Source organism: Sturnus vulgaris, chromosome Z (genome assembly GCF_052056855.1).
Source record: "Sturnus vulgaris isolate bStuVul1 chromosome Z, bStuVul1.hap1, whole genome shotgun sequence".
Classification (NCBI taxonomy): domain Eukaryota; kingdom Metazoa; phylum Chordata; class Aves; order Passeriformes; family Sturnidae; genus Sturnus; species Sturnus vulgaris.
Window position 1 is genome coordinate 80,634,652 of NC_142283.1, and position 21,610 is coordinate 80,656,261.

Sequence of the window (21,610 nt, forward strand, 5' to 3'; positions counted from 1 at the left end):
TTGTGTGATTGCATTACTGAGAGGAAACAAAGAAATGCCAGGAAAACTTGATGTGGAGAATCTGTACTCATAAAATGCTCGTAGGCTCCAACAAACAGGAAAGCTTTTCCCATCTCCTTTTTTTTCTTTTCCTTTTTTTTTTTTTTTTTTTTTTTTAATTCCCTGCCATTCAGTTTGTAAGAGAGAAAAAAAAAAGAAAGAAAAAACAGAACCAAAAACCACACACTGAATATCTCAGAAACCGGATCTGGTGGTCTGAGAGTAAACACGAATTCCTTCCAGTGCCATGAGCAAGCCTCTTCGTCCTGCATTTGTTAAACACAAGCTCTCACTCTTTATGGTTAAAAGCCAGTTGGCCTCAGAAACAGGTTTTGACTCCTGGGGATGCCAAGGAATACAGATTCCGTGGGCAGATGGCTTTGGCAGGCAGGGTTGGAGACTGCTGACCATTGAAATGTATTTGTGAATGGCTGCTTCCTTCATCCGAGCGCCCTTAGCTGAGCAGTGCCAGTGATGAAAATAAAACTAATTGCTGTGGGATGGGTTTAGAGTAAACACTGCTATTCATCCAGCTTGGGGTGGGGGTTTGGGATAAGGGATGAGACTGACCAGGGGTTTTATCATGACTACAAAACCAGTATGGAGGCAAACCACTGTGGTCACCACAGCTCTCAAAGTTGTTTCCTTGTTTTTAGGGCTGATACTGGGGAGATGTCGTGTGTCACCCTCAAGCACTGCTCCCAGCAGCCTTGTAAAGAGCTGGGCATTAAAACATCCCACAGGCTCTCAGAGCCAAGACCAATATCAAAGAGGCAGAAGGCAGGGGATGCCAGCATGCTTAGGGTAACCCTGGTGAAGATCCAGCCCTGGATCTTCAGCAGCCAGTGCCAGGACCATCTCCATCTTAGGTGCATCCTGGATCATGGCATTCCAACTCTGCCTTCTCCGCTGGGGACAACCACGCTGCAGCCTGTTTGGAAATCTGAGATGCCTGAGACTGCCAAAGCATTTCTTCCATTCAACTCTTGTTTTTTTGGGGATTTGCCATCTAGACTGCCCTTTACGGCCAGCACTCAGGGGCTTGCTCACTCTTTCCGAGGTGTTGTAGTCTCTTGAGTAGACCCTTTGGGGGCAATTCCTCCTCTTTGTGGCTGTTGGATTTCCACGTTACCCATTTGGAGCTCTGTAGGCATAGGCCTCTCTCTGGAGGCTGTGGGTCCTGGATGCCATGTTCTCCATGCTGCCAGAGCCAAGTATGATCCTCTTTTCATCCGTGTGTGTGTCCTGTCCTGGTGCAGCAGTGCTGAAGGATATGTGTAAAATAAGGCCAACACAACCATTTGGTGTGGGCAGATTACCAGTTTACTTAGTATCTTGCTTTTTAGGTTTTTTTTTTTCCACTTAGAAATTCCTGATACACTTAAAATAGCTCACTGCAAACCCATGCAGCAGTGCCGTGTTGGCAGGCAGGAGGAGAAAGTGGTGCTGTAGACCAGGTGTATCAGGAGCTCTAAAGCCTTCAGAAAAAAAAAATCTGGCATTTCTTGCCTGTCTCACTTGCTGCTGCTGTCTTTCCTGGTTTGTGTGGAAGTAACGCAGAAACCTGGGACACTTTAACACAGAAACTTGAGAGAATTTAACACAAAAACCTGGGAAAATTTTTCCTGGGAACCAAAGTCGGGTGTCCAACTTCACAAAAACTTTCAGCTGAAATATGACTGTCACTGAAAGAAATTTAGAGGCATGAGTTGTTAGATGACAAGATATTGCCTCTCCTTTTGTGGTCCCCTGCCAAGGGCCAAGCTGTTTGGTGAAACAGATGTGTTGGTCCAACAGAATCATGAAGGAATGGGTGAACTTCCTTTCACTTTCTTCCAATTTTTTTTTTTTTAATTCCCTGTCATTCAGTTTGCAAAACAAAAAAACAACCAACCAACCAAAACAACCGAACCAAAAAACCTATTTGGTTTCCAGCTAACAGGAATTAAAAACCTATTTCCTGTGACCAGCTGGCTTTTCATTGACTTTCTTTGACTTTCCAGGCGACAGCAGAGACTTCCCAGCGGGAACAAGTCTCAGCAGCACGCAGATCATCAGCAGGGTGGCACCAAGCATAACAGGGACCACCAGAAACTCTACCAAGGAGGCCAGGCCCCTCACTCCTCGGGCAGGACGGGCCACCACGGCTACAGCCAGAACCGGAGATGGCACCACAACCAGAAGCACTCTCCCAACGACAAAGAAACGCACAGAAACGCCAAAGAGACTGAGAATCTGAAAATCGAGGACAGCTCCGTGTGCACGGCGCACGTCCCCGCGGAGGCTCCGCGGGGCCCCGAGGCCGTGGAGAAGCAATCCCAGCAGGGCACCCCCGAGCCGGAGACCAAGCGGAAAGACGGCGCCCACGAGCGCGCTGGGGACCGGCCCAAGATCAACTTGCTTCAGTCCTCTAAAGACAGGCTGAGGAGGAGGCTAAAAGAAAAGGTATTCTCTCTTGGGTTTTTCTTTCTGAGAGTCTGGCTGTTGGCCATTCTCCATACAAAGGGTGGAGTGGGCTCAAAGGACCTTTCCATCAATGCTCCCAACTTGTCTTAATCTCCCAGTGTCGGCACTTCTCTTGAGGTGTCTTTGTGCTTCTTCAGGAGGTGTTTTATTGAAAGAATTCAGGCTCTGAGCTTTGTCAGCACTTCTCTTGAGGTGTCTTTGTGCTTCTTCAGGAGGTGTTTTATTGAAAGAATTCAGGCTCTGAGCTTGACTTCTTGGTTGAGATTGCTACCAGCTTGAGTTCTCCAGCGACTGGGAACTCTCCCCTTTTCCATGGGGAAAGGTTAATGCACACATGAGCTCCATCCTGGTCTGAAGAGCTCAGTCACTTTGCAAAAAAAAAAATCTAAAAAAGGTAGTTTGTTTCAGCAACTACAGAGCTAAATCCCAAACTTTGACTCTTGAGTGCTGAATAGTTGGACTCTGCTGCTTTAAAGCTGATATCCATTTATCTCTGCAATGAATTGAAATGCCCTTATCTCCCCTCTTCCTTCCAACAACCCAACAATAACAAAAGTATTGCATGCAACTGACAGAGGAGAAATCCTTTTTGGAAACAATATTCAGCCACAGATTTCTGAGGAATTTGGAGATGATATCTGCATTTGCCCCCTATGAAACTCAGATTCTTTCTCTTGAGATTCTTTTGTCAGACTGTAAAAAGCATCCATGGGGTTATCTCTAATGAGATTTCCAAAATACAGAGCAAAAATAACCTGAACATATACAATTCCATGGGAGTGCATGTTGGAAATGTATACCTTTGAATGCATGAGCATTTACTATTTCTGGATGTGGCATGAGGGGGCGTAAGAGATTTTGTTAGTTATTTTTATGCTCTTTAAAGCAATGGAAGTATAGTAGAGACTTTCAGAGTATTCATTTTAATGGTCTTCTCAGAAATTTGGAGTCTTGCAAGAATAAAAATCTCATCAGGACCCATTCTTGGGTGGGTGTTATCAACACAACTAGCTGATGGGCAGTTTGGACAACTCCCTTAAGGGTTGGGTTTGTCCAAAAAATTGCTACAGGTTTGTGTTGTATAAGATTGAGCTGGAGGGGTAGGAGAGAGCAGACCAGAACAACCAGGATGCATGCCTGACACTGGGGAAAAAGGAGCAAATGCATAATAAAATTAATAACATTTGCAAAGAAGCAATAATTTCTGTGATCATGATGGGAAGTGAAAAGTGTAACAGGCAAGAGATGGAAAAGTCAAGAGTCTTTTGAATGATGGGATCATGTGATTTCTTTGATCTCAATTTACATCATTATAGATATATTTAAAATATATTTATATTTAGATCTATGTAATAGATCTAAATATTTATATCTTTTATATTAAAATATATATATTTTTGTGGGACTGTTGTCCCACAAGATTTTGCAAACATCAGTGCAATTTCTAAAGAGAAGCAAAACAATGTCCATTATCATGATGTCACAGACACCAGAAACTGATGCCAAAGGCAGTCAGAGATGATCAGACTTTGGCATCCTGGCTCAGGACCCGCAAGCACATGTTTTCCCTGAGTTGAGGCACAGGACTTTGGGATTGAGGGGTGTGGGAAATGGAGAAAGGGGACATTTCTGGGGCAAGATGCATGCGCTTGTGCTTTCCAATGCTGAGGTTATAACACTGTGCCACTAAAAGATGCTTTGTCTTTTCTCTTTCTGTTTATGTCCTCCCAATCCCCTTCCCTTTTTGCTCTTTGTGCAAGGACATGGGCTGATATATCTGTTTTTTCCTTGTGTAACAGACGCCTTGTCTTTCCCTTTTCACGGACCAGGACGAAGTCACGGTGGAAACCACCGACCCTGAAAAGAATAAAATGGACAAATTAATTGAAATTCTCAACAGCATGAGGAACAACAGCAGTGACGTTGACTCCAAGCTCACCACCTTCATGGAGGAGGCCCAAAACTCCACCAACTCTGAGGAGATGTTGGGGGAGATAGTCAAAACCATCTACCAGAAAGCTGTGACAGACCGCAGCTTTGCTTCCACAGCAGCCAAGCTCTGTGACAAAATGGCCCTCTTCATGGTGGAAGGAACCAAATTCCGGAGTCTGCTCCTCAACATGCTGCAGGTAATGAGATGAAGTTGGTTGTTCAGATACCTGTGGCATCATCTCAATTGGTCTTACCATGTATTTGGAGCTGAGCTGTTAACAAATTCCTTTTGAACCCAGCCGATGAGTCCAAGTTGCACCTGTTGGTTCGTCTGTGCACATATTTAATGATTATCATAGATAATGTGACACTGAGGGCATTATCAAGGTACTCTTCAATCTCATTTCATGAACTCTACATGGACCTGTGGCATTTCACACGACGGCCTGTCTGAGTAATGGGTCAGTTGCTTGAGGCAGCATCCCCAAGGCATGGAAAGAGGTTAACTGGGAGGGTTCTTTCAGTGTAGGCTGTTAGATGGAGAGGCCATCTCAGCACCAGTGGCACCAAGAGAAGTCCCCTGTGGTCTTAGATACCAGGATGGTCCCTGAGCAGGCTTTTGGCTGTATCACCTGGCTGAAGGGCTTGATTCTGGTTTCTGATTGCAAACAAAACTGAAGTAATTGCATATTTTCTCACTATTCTGAGTGACTCGTTTATTGGTATGTGAACAGCTGGTTGGTTGTTCTGCTCTGAAATCACCACTGACAGCAAATTTACAGAGGGGAGGAAAAAGCAGCAGCTCTGATAACTGGTCCGTGAGGTTAATGATTGGACTTGGTGGTCTTGGAGATCTTTTTCAGCCTGGACGATTCTATAATAATGTTGGATGATAAGAAGAAAGGGCTGTCCTCAACTGCCCATAGTCTGCTGAGAGGAGTGTATTTTACTGCAGTGCCATCATCAGAGAGGGCAGTTGTTTTCTGGAAGGGTGTCACATGCACCTCCAATTTTCTGCCTCTGGAGACAGAGTTGAAACCACGAATTTCCATCCTTAATGTAAGGTGAATTTCCATGGGCTGTTCCCTCACACATAGGTGTCATCTGTGGGACATGCAGAGCTCACGTTTCATTTCTCTGCTATCCATACAATGTTGCTCAGCACCACTCCAGTTTTTGACTCATCTTTTTGTTCTTCTTGCTGGTCTTGTTGGATATGCTCTCTTGGATGCTGTGGCTGGCTGCCTATACATTGAGTTGGCTTTGGGGCAGCACAGCAAGCAGGGAAATAAAGAGTGAAATGAAAAGGTGAAAATCCATATCCAGAAGTTCTGCACAGGGCCTGGTCCAGGTTTGCTTCTCTCGTTGCTCTGCATGCATGTCAAACACAGCATCTCTCCCCATGCCCACTCCCCCCTGCAAGGCCCTTGGCCAGCATTCACATCTGCCCATTACCTGTACCAGGTGGTGATTTTTTTCCAGATGAGTATTTCCAAAGGGATTATTAATCAGAATGAAGGAAATTGCAGACAGAATCAGTCCCAGAATTAGCAGCAAGGGGCTGGAGAAAGCTCTAAACCTGCTGTGCATCCCATTCTTCTCATACCAGGTCACTCTTGCATCTTTTGCTGTTAGGCTGAGTGATCTAAGAAATCCGGAATAAAAACCAGGAATGATGGCCAGGGAGCAGCAGGGTGTTAGCCCACAATTGATGCTGATGGCAGTCCTGGGTTAGGGAGGATGCTTCCAGTTTGCTTTATTCTCTTGCCCGAGCAATTCCACCCATGCGAACAGACCCAGTAAACTGATTTATACTGCAGCATCCTGTGCAAGACTGAGTGGCTTCCCATTCAGCTCTTCACAGCATGAATGCAGGATAAATAATATATCTCCTATCTCCAGAGAGACTCAAAGTGCTTCCCAGGAGTGTGTAGCCAGTCACACTGTGATGGGAGCATTGTGGGGAGGAATGAAGTGCAAAGAGGGAGCAGGGTGTGCGGGTGACTGAGTTCATGTGCTGAGGCACAGAGAAATATGCTAAAGGGATTTGTTCAGCCCCAAGCTGCACATCTTTTATAAATGTCTTGATGGGGCAAAAGGTGACAGATGACTACAGGTCAAAAGCAAAGTGTTGTGTGAAATTAAATAATTTAGCATTTCCTTTCTGATAGCAAAGGATTTTGACTTTCTCCAAGCACTGTCTCGTTTTCCAAATGAAACAATCAGATGCACTCAAACTGATTCATGAATACTTCCGTCAAGCCCTAGACCAAGAATATTTTGAGGTATTCAGGTTTGATAGCCGTGACTGGAGACAGAGCTAGGTATGAGGCATGAAAGTGTCATTGCAGCTGCGTTGGTGTGAAAAAAGGATGTTGATTATCAATATGGTATGTTGGAACTGATACAATGTGTTATCAGTATTAATAAGGCATATTGGATATTATGTCATGTCACAGAGTTATGTGAGTATCCTATTAATGTATGATATATTATAGATTGATATAAATTATTATATATCCCTATATATGCACATATATATACACACATATATATATCTCCATATGTTATAATAATATTTTTATATGATTGATGACAGGACATTACCCAGCTAGAGTCCTGGCCCTTCCACCATCAGACATTTTTCCATCAGCCATTTTTAGACAATTTACCGTCGATTAGGAAAGAAAAATAAACCTTTAATAAAACGCTTGCCGCAGAGCAGGATTTGTGTCTCTCTAGCACCTTTCAGACTAATCTGATCCCCGGACGTAAGGAGCTCGGCTTGCTGGGCACCGGCGAGCTGGGGAATTACTGTGCCGGGGTGTGATAAATCGGGATCAGCGTGATCCCTCCCCATGCTGCTGGCGCCTGGGGCTGCTCCGCTCGCCCCCCCATCTGCTGCCGGCAGATGCTCCTGTTTTGTAGGGGCTTGTTTGTCCCTTTCCCTCGGGACTGCGATGGCAACGGCTCACCCCCACCAGAGGACCTCAGGAATTGGTGCATGAAGCCATTGAGGTGCCTTGGTCGTACCTATAGACAGCATCCCTATACCTGTAGAAAGCATTCTTGTACCCTGCTGGACCTTAAAGCAAACAGCAAGGGTGGGGTTTTTTTCCTGCAAAATAGGCAGTAAACTGTTTCTTTAACGTGGCTTCTCTTCTATTTTCAACTGTTGACAAGGTGCTCATGCTCAAGTGTTGTACATGCTTGTTTCAGGGTACTTGTTTTGATCCCAAAAGAGATGCCAATGCTGCAGCAAGGGAGTGTTGTAACATCATCCCCCTCCCTGCCAGCAGCTCCTCTGAAGAGCTTCCTTACAGCCAACATGGTGCACTTCATCCTCTAAGGGGATCCATCAGTAAAACCCTGGTTTGAATTTATCCTTCACTCCATGTTTTGTTCCAGAATCTTGGCTGAGTTGAATTTGGGTGCTGCCAACCTCTCAGGAAAAGAGATGTGGAAAGGGGAGCCATGGGGTGGACAGCTGGTAGAGCTGCCATGTGGGAGCTTGGCACTGGGGGGATCATTTGGCATCTGAGCTGTCCAGCCCTGGCACAGGCTGCCCAAGCAAGTGATGGAGACACTATTCCTGCAGGGATTTAAAAACTGTGCAGATGTGGCACCTGGGGACATGGGTCAGTGGTGGTCTGGGCAGTGCTGAGGGAATGGTTGGACTTGATGATCTTAGAAGGCTTTTCCAACCTAAACATAGCTGTGGTTCTGTGACTTAGGTTTGATGTTCTCCTCATTGAGTTTGGTTTAGTCTTTTGGTAGCAATAGTGCTTTTGATCTGTGTGAGCCCTTGGGATGGACCTCAGCGAGCTGGGTCCAGGGAGCTTGGATGTCTGGGGACATGAAAGAACATCTTAGTGGACACACACACAAGTTCTTCATGCCTCTAGAAATACCTTCTTAATACATTGAAAGTAATTCTCCTTTGAGAGGTTTTTGCTTGTCATAGTTTCACTCACTGGCATGCCCAGGCTTTTTTTTTTTTTTTTTCCAGTGTGGGGGGTGTTAAGCAATGTGCCACAAACCCTTCACATGTAACATAAGTTGGAGTACTCCTCTGCTGGAACAACCGTGCTCTTTATAGCAGAGCTGTGTCTGCATCTGAGCTATGCAGAGCCAAGTGTATTATTAGAGTGGACATCACTGTGGCTGTAATTGTACACTGCTCCCCTTGGCAACCATGGCCAACAGCACATCAAACAGAAGGCTGATACCTTCTTTTAATAATAATTTAAAAAAACCCTGAAAACCACGCAATGAACATCCCGACATAGAGCAGCAGAACCCACTGGCCTGCTGCCAGAGCCAGTGCCTGGTACATCCCTGCACATGGAGCTGCCTTGGTGCCAGAGGAGAAGGGCTGGTTCTGCTGGATGCCCTGTGGCTTACCCTGCTACGTGCCCCGTTGGATACCCTGTGGCATACCCTAATGTATATCCCATTTCACACCCTAATGCATACCCTAAGGCACACTGCATTCGATACGTCATAGGATACTCTGTGGCATACCCTGCTGCACACCCTAATGCATCCCAAAATTTATATCCTAATGCATACTCAGTGGTGTACCCTAGTGCATATCCTGTTGGATACCCTGTGGCATTCCCTGGTGGATATCTTGTGGTGGAGCCTAACGCACTTCCCATGGCATATCCTATGGTACATCCTAATGCATACCCTATTGCATACCCTAATGCACTTCCCATGGCATATCCTATGGTACATCCTAATGCATACCCTATTACATACCCTAATGCATTCCCAATGGCATACCCTATGGTATACCCTAGTGCATACTCTATAGTATATGCTAAAGCATTCCTTATGGTATATCCTAATGCATTCCCTAATACACATCCTATTGCACACCCTAATGCCTACCCTGTTGCACATCCAAATGTATGCCTTATCATTTACCTTACTGTATATCCTGTGGGATACCCTGTGGCATACCCTACTGAATACTCTATGGTATATCCTGATGCATTCTCTATGGCATGCCCTAATGAATACCCTTTTGCACAGCCTAATGCCTCCCCTGTTGCACACCAAATGCTATGGCTTGCCTTATTGCCTACCCTACTGCACATGCTGTTGCACATCCTGATACATTCCCAATGGCAAACTCAGTTGCACACCCACGCAGGGTTTCTTCATCATCTTACAGCAACCTCTTGATGCCCCAGAAATGGCCCTTCCTTGGTTCAGTGTGTGCTTGGGTTTGGATGTAGAAACTTAATAGAAACACAGAACATCCTGAGCCAGAAGGTACCCACAAGGATCATAGACTCCAACCCCCAACCCTGCACAGACACCCCAACAGTCCCATTGGAGCATTGTCCAAATGCTCCTGGAGCTCTGGCAGCTTTGGGCCCATGCTCCAGCACCTTTTGGGGGAAGAGCCTTTTCCTGATATCCAACCTAACCCTCCCTGGCACAGCTCCAGCCATTCCCTGTGTCCTGCCCCTGGTCACACAGAGCAGAGATCAGTGCCTGACCCTTCTCTGCACATTACAACGAAGTTGTAACTGCAGTGAGTCTCCCCTCAGTCTCTTCTCCAGGCTGAATAAACCAAGTGCCCTCAGCCCCTCTTTGTATGGCTTCTCCTCCAGACCCTTTCCCTCTAAACCCTTGAGATAAATAGTGTGGGTTTTGGCAGAGGTTTCACTTCAGTCTCAGTGACCTTGGTTGGGTTTGAGATGATTGGTGTGACCATTTATAGAGGGGCTCAAGCAGGAAAGTGGCCAAAAATACATTGCTGTCATCCCAGGTGGGTGATGGAAGAGGAGGATTTAGGTTGATGCATTTCTGGGGATGTAGATATAAGGTACTGGAGAACTGAGTGATTCTCTTTAGTAAATGTGAGTGCAGTGTGAAGTTTTTGCCAAGCTGAGCATGAGGATTTGGGAGAAATGAGCTGAAGTTCTTCCTGTCCTGTAGCCTTTCCAGTCTGATCAAACAACCTCCCAGTGGTAGCAGCCCTTTCAGCATTGTAGGGCTTTAAGTTGCAATGAGGGACCCTGGGTGGATACTTTGGGAGCTGGGACATGGAAGTTGTTTGGACTTGATGATCATAGAAGTGTTTCCCAACCCTGAAGGTTCTATGATGTTCTGCGTTATTCTAAGTAATATATTAATGGTTAATGCTGAAAGGCAGATTTTTTTGGTTTTTTCCTTCTCAACATGATTATTGGTGAGGCACAGTTTGTGGTTTGGCAGTAGTGGAGGCAGGAGGATCCAAGTGTGGCTGACGAGTATCTGACCTGTACACCATGTCCAGCACTGACTGCAAAAACCCATCAGTCCTCTTTCTGTGGCCGTTTTTAACATAATTTAATCACGCATGGTTCAATCTGTGCACATAAAACAGAGTGGTACCACTTGTCTCTGAAAGGGCATTACCCAGCAGACATCAGAGAGTTTGCTTCACTGAGAGATGTGGAAAAGAAGTCCCAATGCCTCTGGAGCAGATTCTAAAGCCCTACAAGAGTGTGCTCATGTGCCACATCAGTAAGCTAAGCTCTACAGTGCAGCACTACATCTGAGACCTGCACATGAGCCAACATTGCAGCCTTTGGTTTCTCCTCCAGAGGTGTTTGGTGAGGTGGAGATTCGATGGGAAAAGCCTCCTTGGCTCAAGCTGCTCTCCATTGCTATCTGTGCAAATGAGGAACATATTGGTGGTGAACCTCAGAATGGATGCCAGCTCCTCAGGAGCCCAGCACAGGCATAGAAATAACAAATGATGCTGCCCTTGTGTAGACACCTTCATTTAGGAGTTTGCAGTAACTTGCAGAGCTTGGAAACCTTTCTTCCCTTACGTTTCTGATATTGATAAACATCAAACCGCCCTGCTTTTGTAAATCACTCTGGGACTCCCCAGCAAAAGCTTTGTGTAGCTTTGAAGAGATTTATTTTCTATACGCCCAGGCAATTCAAAGGCAGTTCTAAATTTGTGCACACTCATATATCTATGTAGTGCTTGAAGGGGCACGGGGAATGCAGCCCCGTGGGTGGCTCCGAGGAGTATCCCCAGCTGCTGCATCCTCCTGCTCTTAAGCATGGAGAAAAATAGTGGAAAGGAGACACATTCCCTGTTTTTTGCCCGCATATGTGTCTCTGGAGACTTTCTCCAATTTTTTGCAGTGTATTTATTATTTTTATTATGTATTATAGTACCATTTTAATCACTTGATTCCCGTATTCAATCACTTCTTATTTTGCTCATATGTTAATAGATATGCTTATTGCATGTATGTTAATTATTCATATTTATAATATTTATATATATATTTGCTAATGACATATATTAGCATTATATAACTTAAAATGTTAGTGTTTAGTTTTGGGGGTTTTTTGGGTGGTTTTTTTGGGTGGTTTTGGTTTGGTTGGTTTTTTTGTTGTTGTTTTTTTTTTTTTACTATGGTATGGGGTTTTTTTTTTCCCTTCTTTAGTCATCCGGGGCCAAACACACCCCGTGCAAGTGTCGGCAGCAGGCAGGAGAGGGAGCCCGGGGAGCGGGCTGGCAGCCTGCCTGTGCCGGCAGGTGAAGGGCAGGGCTGGGCATCAATTCGAGCTGGCCCTGCTTTTACCCCGAGCCCGGCCAAGCCGTGTCTGCCTGGCCGTAGTAACAGCGCTGGGCTTGGCCACGGGAGGCTCCAGGAGCCGCTGGCACACGGATCCTGTGCGGGGCTGGGAGTTACTGGAGAGCCCTGGATTGAATGTCCGGCTGCATGCTTTGAACTTGCCACTTGTCCCAAGCGGAACGGGGGATGTAGGAACAGCCCGGCTCCTCTGCAGCCTTTCCGTGGAAAGGGAATGGGGTGGGGGTCAGCACCTCCCTGGAGGGTGGTGGTGAGGTGAGGAAGGGGTTAATGGAGCCCAAGATGTCAGGTTTTAACGGAGTGCAAAAAAAAATTTGGGCACTTTTGCACTGATAGGAAGGAGGGGATGGGGACTGGAGCTGTGCCACACGAGCACTAGGAGCTGGGAATAGTTGAGCCAGACCCTAAATGAAACAAGCAGTGGGTTTGCACATCCGTCCTCAGTCTGAGCCCAGGGGTGGGTTTTGGGGATCATGTTGAGCTGAAGCTGGAGGTGGCCACAGGGCCACTGACGTAGCAGTGGGCATCAAGGAGGATGCCAAAGGGATTGTCCCCACTGCTGTTGCAGGTCTCTGGGGTCCAGAGTCTGCCCAATGCAGCCACAATCGTGGCTCTGCACAGGAAAGGTGTTTTGTTTAAACTATCAGTGCATCGTGCATTTGAGAGTTTGATAGGAAGCAGGACTAATTTTCTAAAAAATAATCCCTTCCAGTATAAAGATTGACATATTTCATTTTAATTCAATGTGCTGGTAAGGTTTTATACCTTATACTTTGCAATGCTGAGACGTATTGTGCAGAAATAGCCATTGTCTTTAGTCCATAAATTTATGTGTGGTTTCTCCTGGCTTCTTTTCACCTTGGAGAGGCCAAGATTTGAAAGCCGTGGTGGGGACCATCCCATGCTCCAAGCACATGATAGGACCACAGGGATGGTACTTGGTGTCTTATTGTCTCTGCAGGCACTGGATGCCCTGGGCATCTGCCAGTGATGGTGGGACCATCAGAGAGGCTCCATCCTCTTGCTTGTGCATGTTGGTGATCAAGAGTGTCAGGAGCACCCCTGGCCGAGCTGCTGCTGCCTGCTGAAAGCACATCTGAGTTCAGAGTGGGAAGTTGGAGTGGTGGGACCCGTGCACACCCTGTGCATGGGCTCAAGCACGGAGCAGAGGCTGTTCTGGGCTCTAGGTGGAGACTGCAGACTGCTCAGCCTGCCTTCATCCTGCCTGCAGCCCTGGGACAGAGCCAGGCAGCAGCCTCCTGCTGGGGTGGGCTCCTGGCTGCCCCCAGACATTGCTGGTGGGTGAGGATGCTGGGGGTCCTGGTAGAAAAAGCAGAAATTAATCTTTTTTAAAAGTCTCAAAATCCATTTATCCATTGATGAGAGGTGAGGAAGGGCAGAGGGACACTTCAGTATTGAGATCTCTCCAAATCGGGCTGAAATGGCATCAGCTCCTACTCTTGTTTGCTCCCAAAAGGCTCAAACCCACGGGATGTGGAAGTATGTTCCTGTCAGCCCAGGGCCTCAGCTGGCCCAAGGCACCCTCCTGACAGACCATCTGCTCCTGCCTGCTCCTGCCCAAGTCCAGCTCAAGCTGCCACAGCCACCCCAAGGTGGGGATTTTGGGATGCTGTGGGGTTGGACCATCTCTGCTCCCCATACATGCAGACACCCTGCTGTGCCCAGCCCTGCTCTTAGCTGATTGCCTTCACCTTATCTGGGGACAGGAGTTTTGGAGGCTCATTGGGACCCTGTGATGCATCACCTTGCCTGGGACTCATCTCACAAACCCCACATCCCCTGGTCATTTTTTTAGGGAGTGAAGCATCCTGCTGACACAGGAGCACCCTGGAGAAGCAGGTGCCAGGGACATCACCTGCTGTGCCAAGGCCAGGGCAGATGGATATACCAGCATCAGCCCAAAGATGAGATTTGGGGAGAAGGATATTGGAAAGGGAAGCACCTCTTTTTCTCCTTGGGAAAGGGGGAAAATGAGATAACATGCTTTGCCCATCCCTGGCTTTACTTGGACACAGGCCCGTAGCATACAGAGGATGCCCTTGTGCTCACCAGCAGGAAATCTCTTGTTTTAAGGTTTTCTAGCTGAATCACAAGTTTCTGTACCAGATTCAGTTTCCAGCCAAGTGAGCCTGACTGCTGTGGTGGCACCCAGAGGGATGGTCCCATGGGACCTGCAGCTTGAGCACCCTTAGGCATGCTTAGGCTCAGGGTTTTATCCTTGGAGGGTATTTTGGTGTGTAGCTATCTGTCAGAATCTGGATTTAGGAGTGAATGCTTCTACCAACAAAGTCCACATCCCTTTTGCCTCCCCTGTGGTGTAAATTTTGCACAGCCTCATCTTTTCCTGCTACGCATATTTAAACAAGAAAATGAAAATGATGGTGGGAAGTGGCTTTGGTGGTTCCTGGGAGCAGAGGAGCTACAGACTTGAGGAGTGAGGAATGAGGCTTGAGAATTACTTCAGGTCCCTATGCTACAGCTTGCCAGGCGTGAAACTGATTCAAAACACAGCATCTGAGTCCTAGGGACAGCAGCAAACAATGCTTGGCTGGAGGACGTTGCCCTGCCTTGACACATCCTCTGGTCGCATCAGCAGTGCTGCCAATTGTGGGTGTCTCTCCATTCTCCTCCCCTCACTGAGCTTCCCAAAACAGTGCTTCCTTTTTCCCTCCCAGTGATAAATTCCTCCAGTTTTCTTGCTTCCTTTTTTTTAAAATTAATGTTGCTCTAAATATTATTTTTTTATTAAACAGAGGATAAAACAAGCATCTCTGGCAGTGCTGGGAATCCAGACTCACGTGATATAGCCAGGCTGGACAGGGTTTGGAGTAACCTGATCTAGTGGAAGGTGTCCCTGCCATCTTTTTATATCCCAGGGAGGTTGGAACAAGATGGTCTTTAAGGCCCCTTCCAAACCAAACCATTCTGTGATAACACTTCCAGTCCAGGAGCAGCAGGAGGCACTGAAAGTGAGGACAGCAAGAGCAGTGTCCACCAGCTAAGGAGGCAGTTTCAGGCTGGAAAAACAAAACCTTTCCATTTCTTCTTTGTTCATGAGAGTAAGGTGTGTTTCCTTGGATCTCTAATATTCCAGCCCATGCCATCCAGTGGTCTTACACAGTGATGCTCGAAGTCAGCCAACATGTCTGCCAAAATACACCATGGTAATCATGGACAGGACATCCTTTTAGAGATACAAAAGATGGAGGAATTGAGGGTTTTTGCAGGTTGGTGTTGTTTTCTGCATCACCTTTCTGTAACCTTAGATTTCCCAGCATGGATAGGAGCTTTGGAGACATTGTAGGGTGTTCTATACCTGTATGCTTCAGGGGATGAGCGAGAAATATTAATGCATCTTTCACATCCATTAAAAAAAAATAAAAACCAGCCAAATACAACATTTCTTACAGCATAAGCTCCCTGGCTGCATAGAATTTGTAAATATTAGCCTCTGAGAAAGACTTTCTGAGCTTCTTTGTGTAAATAACATTTTTTTAGCAGACTGGCACTTCACCTCCAGGTCTCGATTTTCAAGTGGTTGCTTTTCCCCCCCCATCCCAGAGCTGCATTTCCAGCAGGGAGATCAGCACTGGTACACAATGCCTACAGTGGTGGGAGAGACGTGGTGAAAAGCAGACAGGAGATAAGAAGGGTGACAGCCCCTTTGCTCTCCAGCGTGTTTGCTCAGCAATGCTGAGTGCTGGGCCAGAGCCACCACCTCCCTGCAGACTAAACAGTTGCAGTGTTTTCTCTCCCATGACCAAAAGAATTTAGTGAAGGGTCCCGGTATGAAACTTTACACGAACTCTGGGTGCCACGAATATCTCTGGCTGGGAGTCTGTTAACTCCTCCGGTTCCTTGATCATCCGTGCAGTTCAGTCCCAGGGCAGATGAAAGGAGGACCCATCCCACGATGGATCTGGCCAGCTGCCTGCAGGACCCCCCGTGCTCTCCCACCCACCGAGTTTTTGTGTGTCCATCTTTCTGGGATTTTTTTTTTTTTTTGGTTTTTTGTCTTCTTTTAAAGGAGTGAGACAAGAACTCTGGTCATAATGGAGGTCAGGAGTTCTCCAGTTCAGGAAAGACATGGACCTGTTAGAGTGGGTCCAGAGTAAGATTCTCCAAGAGCTGGAGCCCCTCTGCTCTGGAGCCTGCCTGGCACAGCTGGGGCTGCTCACCTGCACAAGAGAAGGCTCCAGGGAGAGCTCAGAGCCCCTGCCAGGGCCTGAAGGGGCTCCAGGAGAGCTGCAGAGGGACTGGGGACAAGGCAGGCAGGGACAGCACACAGGCAATGGCTTCCAGTGCCAGAGGGCAGGGCTGGATGGGATCTTGGGAAGGAATTGCTGGCTGGGAGGGTGGGCAGGCCCTGGCACAGGGTGCCCAGAGCAGCTGTGGCTGCCCCTGGATCCCTGGCAGTGTCCAAAGGCAGGTTGGACAGGGCTTGGAGGACCCTGGGACAGTGAAAGGTGGCAGGTGGATTGGAACTAGATAATCTTTGAAAGTCCTTTCCAGCCCTGATTCTATAATATCTCATGCTTCTTGGACCTATTTGGAGCCACCTGTGTGTAGTGATGTACATCCAAAGGTTGTCCACTTCCCTGTGCCACCCAGCTCAAGGACTTCCACTTCAGGGCGAGATTTTGGGCATGGGAGAAGCCTGAAGCCTCGTTCATCCTTTGGTCCTGGCTTACAGAGAAGCAAAGGCCAAGCCTCAGTATCTTGCCCAGCTCTGCATATGGGTGGTCCCAGTCCCTCCTCATGGTGAACACCACCAAGAGGGCCCTTCCCAGGAGGGTCTTGGCATCCCACGGGAGAGCATCCTGCTGCCAGCTACAGGCACCCAGGAAAATCCTTCTGTGGAGTGAACTGATGTGAGCCAGAAGTAAAGCTCCTGATGTCAAACAGGATTAGCTGCCTGCCTTTCCCTGCCCAGTTCCATTCATTCATTTGAGCTGGCCTTTCAATGGACACAGCTTCATTTCCAGTGCAAGTGGAATTCCTTCAACCCTGGTGCCTGGACAAAGGAGCACCTTCCTCCACAGTCGGTTTTTGTCATTTTATATCCCTTTTTCCAAATTTGGCCTGTCCCCATAGATCCCTCATCACCTCCACCTTATAAAGAGAACAAATTGCATGTGCAGAATTTAAAATAAGAATGCATCCTGCTGGCAAAATCCAGCTGTTCCCTGCTGCATCCTCCTTCCTGGGCTGCAAGGCTGGGCATCTGCAGACATGGCATTTGCAAGCAGAATCCATCTCTCAGCTACAATTGGGGTGCCAGTCATCACTTCAGCCTGGTGTTGGGAGTGGGATGAGCATTTTCTCAGGCACAGAAACGGCCTCTGAGCAGATTTGGGGATGGTGCTGGGGCTCAGACCCTGCTGTATTATGAAGGGTTTGCAAACTGCCCACCAAACAATCCCTACCCTACCCATGTGAAGTAGCCCAAAAATAGGATTTTGTGAGATTTTGTGAGCTTGTGCTTTGGGAAATGCAGCCCATAGGATGGGAGATGCACACTAACACGTTTTTCCATGAAGTGAGAGTATCAGCAATGCTGTGGATGTTGGGATGAGCAGGGATTTGCTGTACTTGATCCTCTCTCTTCCTTCCACCTCCATGTAGCGAGGAGGGCATTGCTGACTTGGAAGTGGGATGCTCTAGAGGACATGGATTCTTCGTTTCAGGGGGAGGACTCTCAGTGTCTCCAGAATTCCCAAGGTAGCCCAAGGTCTCCTGTGCACACTCATAAAGGCAAAGGGCACATCACTGCCTCAAGATTCCCACAGTACTGGGACATGCAGGAATAAAATGAATATAACAGGGAACTCCTGCACTGCTGCAGAAGAGCAAGGCTGCCAAGGGGGAACTGCTTCCTCTGGGCATTACATGGGATGTCTGCAGGGCTGGGTCGGATGGGTGTCCTGGCTGCTCTGATGGCAACCCAGCAAGGAGATTAATAAAATTAATTTGTTTCTTTGTGTTCCCTTGTCTCCTTTCCAGTCCCTCCCTATGGGACTGAGAGATTGTCTTGTGATTCTAAGACAGGTGATTAGTTCCCCGTGTCTGTGTGTCCTGCAGATGGCGAGTCTGTCCCTTGCTCACTGCAAGGTCTGGAAGAGGCTGGTAATGATGTTTTGCTGTGTCTGGGTTCGTGGGATAATGAGGTCTTTAAGGGGATGATAAACTGCTGTTACCCAGCTGAGCTGACACCCTGGCACGTGTTTGGGAACCCAGAAAGGTGTGAGTTGGGAAGGACAGCAATAAAAATTAAGTGGCGAGAAAGACAGCTCTGTCACCTGGGTAGTGCTGGAGGAGGCGCTGGCAAACATCCAGGACAAAATGGTGATTGCTGTTGGTTGTGTGCAGATCAGGCTACTGAATTCACCCTCCTGGTCCTCTCACTTCCACCCAGATAGTGCTCTGAGATCTCTAGCAGCTGCGAGGTTAACAGCAAAACTTTAGTTTGCACATCCATCATGCTTCCACCAGGGTGATTTCAACCTCAGCTAAATCAGTAATTAACTGCTTGCATCTCTGCAGCCCCTCAAGTACCTGACAGACATCACTGGCTGAAGCCATGAGACACCCACGTTGGGTGGGTAATTGCTGCTGATCCCAGATTTGGAGCCAGACAGAGAGGTCAGTGTGAGACCAGGGGACAGAAGGTTCAAGTGGCCACTCACCTGGTCACCTCCAGGTGTTCACAGATATGAGAAGTATCCACAGCTACTCTTGGCTCTGGTCATCTGCTGCCTCAGTTACCCAAACCTGGGAATGTAAAATTGATTATGTTTCTTGTCCTGGGAGTTTTCCTGGTCTCTGCTTTAGAAAAAAACACTTTTCTGACCTTATTTTCCCTTTCATCCCCAAATCATTCTGTGAGGAATAAGCATTGTGTTTCTGCCTGCAGAATCTTTGTTGAGTTGTTCTTGTGATCTGGAAGAATTCCATATCCCTGGAATTGGTCAAGGCAGATTGGATGGGGCTTGAAGCGACCTGGTCTAGTGGAAGGTATCCCTGCCCATGACAGGGGGGACACCTGTAAAGAGATGCTAAGGCCCCTTCCAACCCAGACATCCTGTGATTCTGAGAATTATTCAGTGACATCTATTGCAAGCTGCATATCATCCAGTGGTCAGATGATGTGTGCTAGGTTAGGTGTCTGTGGGGTGGTGGTCACAGTCCTGGTAGCCTGGACCTTCACCATATGGTGCATTTCAGAGCCCTCTTGTGATTAAAACCATTCACAGAGCTGTGGCTGTCACGAAGTCAGGTCCACGCTGAAGGTCACTGTTAGGATTTCCTGCTTTTCCCAAAATGGCCAAAACATCCTGATAAGATGTTCAAATGGTGCAGATCCAGCCTGGAGGAAGTGAGGTGATGAAAGCCTGTGGGAGTGAAATGTCTCATGGCTGGGTGAAGCCAGGACCTCTTCAAGGCTGGGCACAAGGTGTCATCTGTAATTTAAAAGCTTTATCTGCTTTAAATGTCAATAGCTCCTTTGTTGGAGTCATAATAATTGCCATGATTCGCAGGTCTCAGTCACACGCCCCAGAGCACTTTGCAGAGTAAGATGAGCAAATCCTTCCCATTTGTTGCTGGATGGGAAATCAGGGTACAAAGGTGATTGGAGCCCACGCAGGGCTGGAAATAAGCCTCAATCTCCTGTGCTGCCATTCTCCAGGTTCTGCATGGAAGCTGTAGGCTCAAAGCAGGTTTTCTGTCGTGACCTTTCTCTGCTCTGTCTTGTCTAAATGCTGGCAGTAGCATGGGCAGGGGTGGTGTGAGGGGATCTCAGCGAGGTTCTGTCCTTGGGTGCAGGCAGAGAGGCCAGGAGCAGGTGGCTGGAGGAAGAGCAGGGCCCATGGGAGAGCTGATGGTCCCATTTCATGTCCCACCACCTCCAGCAGAGGAGTTTTTGTAGTGCTGTCTGTGAAGTGAGGCTTTCCCAGTGAAGCTATGGGTGGGACAGAGGAGCTCAGTGAGACCCCACAAATCCATGGGCAGAGGTGTTTGGTCACTCCCTGGTGCTGTCACAGGGTTCTCCAGCACCTCCTGAGCTCCTTCCAAATGCCAGTGCTCCAAACCACTCATCTCACTGGTTTATACTCCTCAGGAAGCAAAGCTGCACACCAGAACCTCCTCCAAGTCAGGCCTAAATACAAGTAGTATTTAAATTCTAAGCAGAGAATAATGCAGTGATGTTAATTGTGCAAAATGTAATTTATGGAGCCCTTTCTAGGAAGGTCTGGGAAGGGAGCAGGCAGAGGCTGTGCTTCTCCAGGACAGCAATAAGGGACAGAGGCTGTCCAACCTCTACCCACCAGTTCCCTCCTCCAGACTATTGGATTTGTCTCAGCCCTTTCAAAAGAGCCATTTAGGGCTCCAGCATTTTGCAGAACATTGCCAGTAAGATCAACTATTTAGCACAGCCTATCTCAGCTTTTTATATAGCTCTTAGCATGGATATCTGAGCATCATATATTTCTTTTTGTGCAGTATTTCTGACTCAGTATTTCCTGCCTCCTTGACAATGACTGAGTAAACAGCAGAGCTGCCAGAGGAAGAACCCTGTGTTTACAGAGCAACAAGCCCAAATGTGCCTTTTTTTTTCCCATCAGAAGGTGGTGATGCTTAAATTAACCTTCATTTTTATCCCTCACTAAACTTTTGCCCTCGAACTTGCTGCTACCAGAGTCAGCCGTGGGTCGGTGGGCCCAGATCTGGGGAAAAGTTATTTGGAATGTGTCTTAAAAAAAGTGTGGCGAACTCCCAAGGGAAGAATTTTCGACTGCAGCTGTCTGAGCTGGAGTGAGGGCTTAGATCTGATGGCAAAATGCTGCTTATCTTGACTTGCTTGCTCTTGACTCTGCTGCCCACCAAAAATATTAGAGAATGGATTTGCTTCCTCTCCCACAGAGTGGCCATTCCTCTTGGCTCTTCTGGCTTGGTCCTAGTCTTGGAAAAGTTTCGTGTCCACTGTCATAGGCCAGAGTTGCATGAACTGCATCTACACTGGGGTGAGGAGTGGGCTTTCACTTGGCTGCAAGAGTGGGCACCTCCAGGAAAAAGGCATCTTGAATTTCCATTGCTGGCAGGAGCCTCAGCCAAGTTTACAAAGGATCCAACAGAGGTTGTCAGAGGTTTTGCTGAGTCCTGAGCCATCTCTGTGATGTGTGTCAACACAGGCCACCCTGATTTAGTGTAGTGGTTTTGGTAGACAGTTTGAGATTTGGTGAGGCCCAACATGATGAACATGCTTAGCCTTCAGATTTATGCCCCAAACTTGTCCTGTATGAGAGCTCTTTAGAGGTCCCATTGGCATCCTCCCACTTGCCACATGGTTTCCCAATGAATTCTTCTCCCAAACCAGGCAGAGAAGGAAGGTCAGCCCTACCAGGTATAAATACATTTTATTTTAAACTATAGGCACTGAAGGAAGGTCATCCAGTAAACACACCCAGATTATCTACAGGCCAGAGCACCCCCAAATTAGTAATACAATTCGTGTTTAAAAATACAGCCAAACT

The 21,610-nt window shown here is 47.4% G+C and overlaps 1 protein-coding gene across 3 annotated transcripts in view; it reads left to right on the top strand.

Moving 5' to 3' along the window:
• Positions 1-21,610, top strand: part of CTIF (cap binding complex dependent translation initiation factor) — a 145,911-nt gene that overhangs the window by 100,836 nt on the left and 23,465 nt on the right. For 2 of the 3 annotated variants that reach the window (XM_088157315.1, XM_014894885.2), the window contains exons 8-9: positions 2,043-2,484; positions 4,305-4,634. In XM_088157315.1, the coding sequence (XP_088013441.1) occupies positions 2,043-2,484; positions 4,305-4,634 (772 nt within the window). The remainder of the gene's footprint in view (positions 1-2,042; positions 2,485-4,304; positions 4,635-21,610) is intronic. The other variant, XM_014894883.2, reaches the window with a different exon arrangement.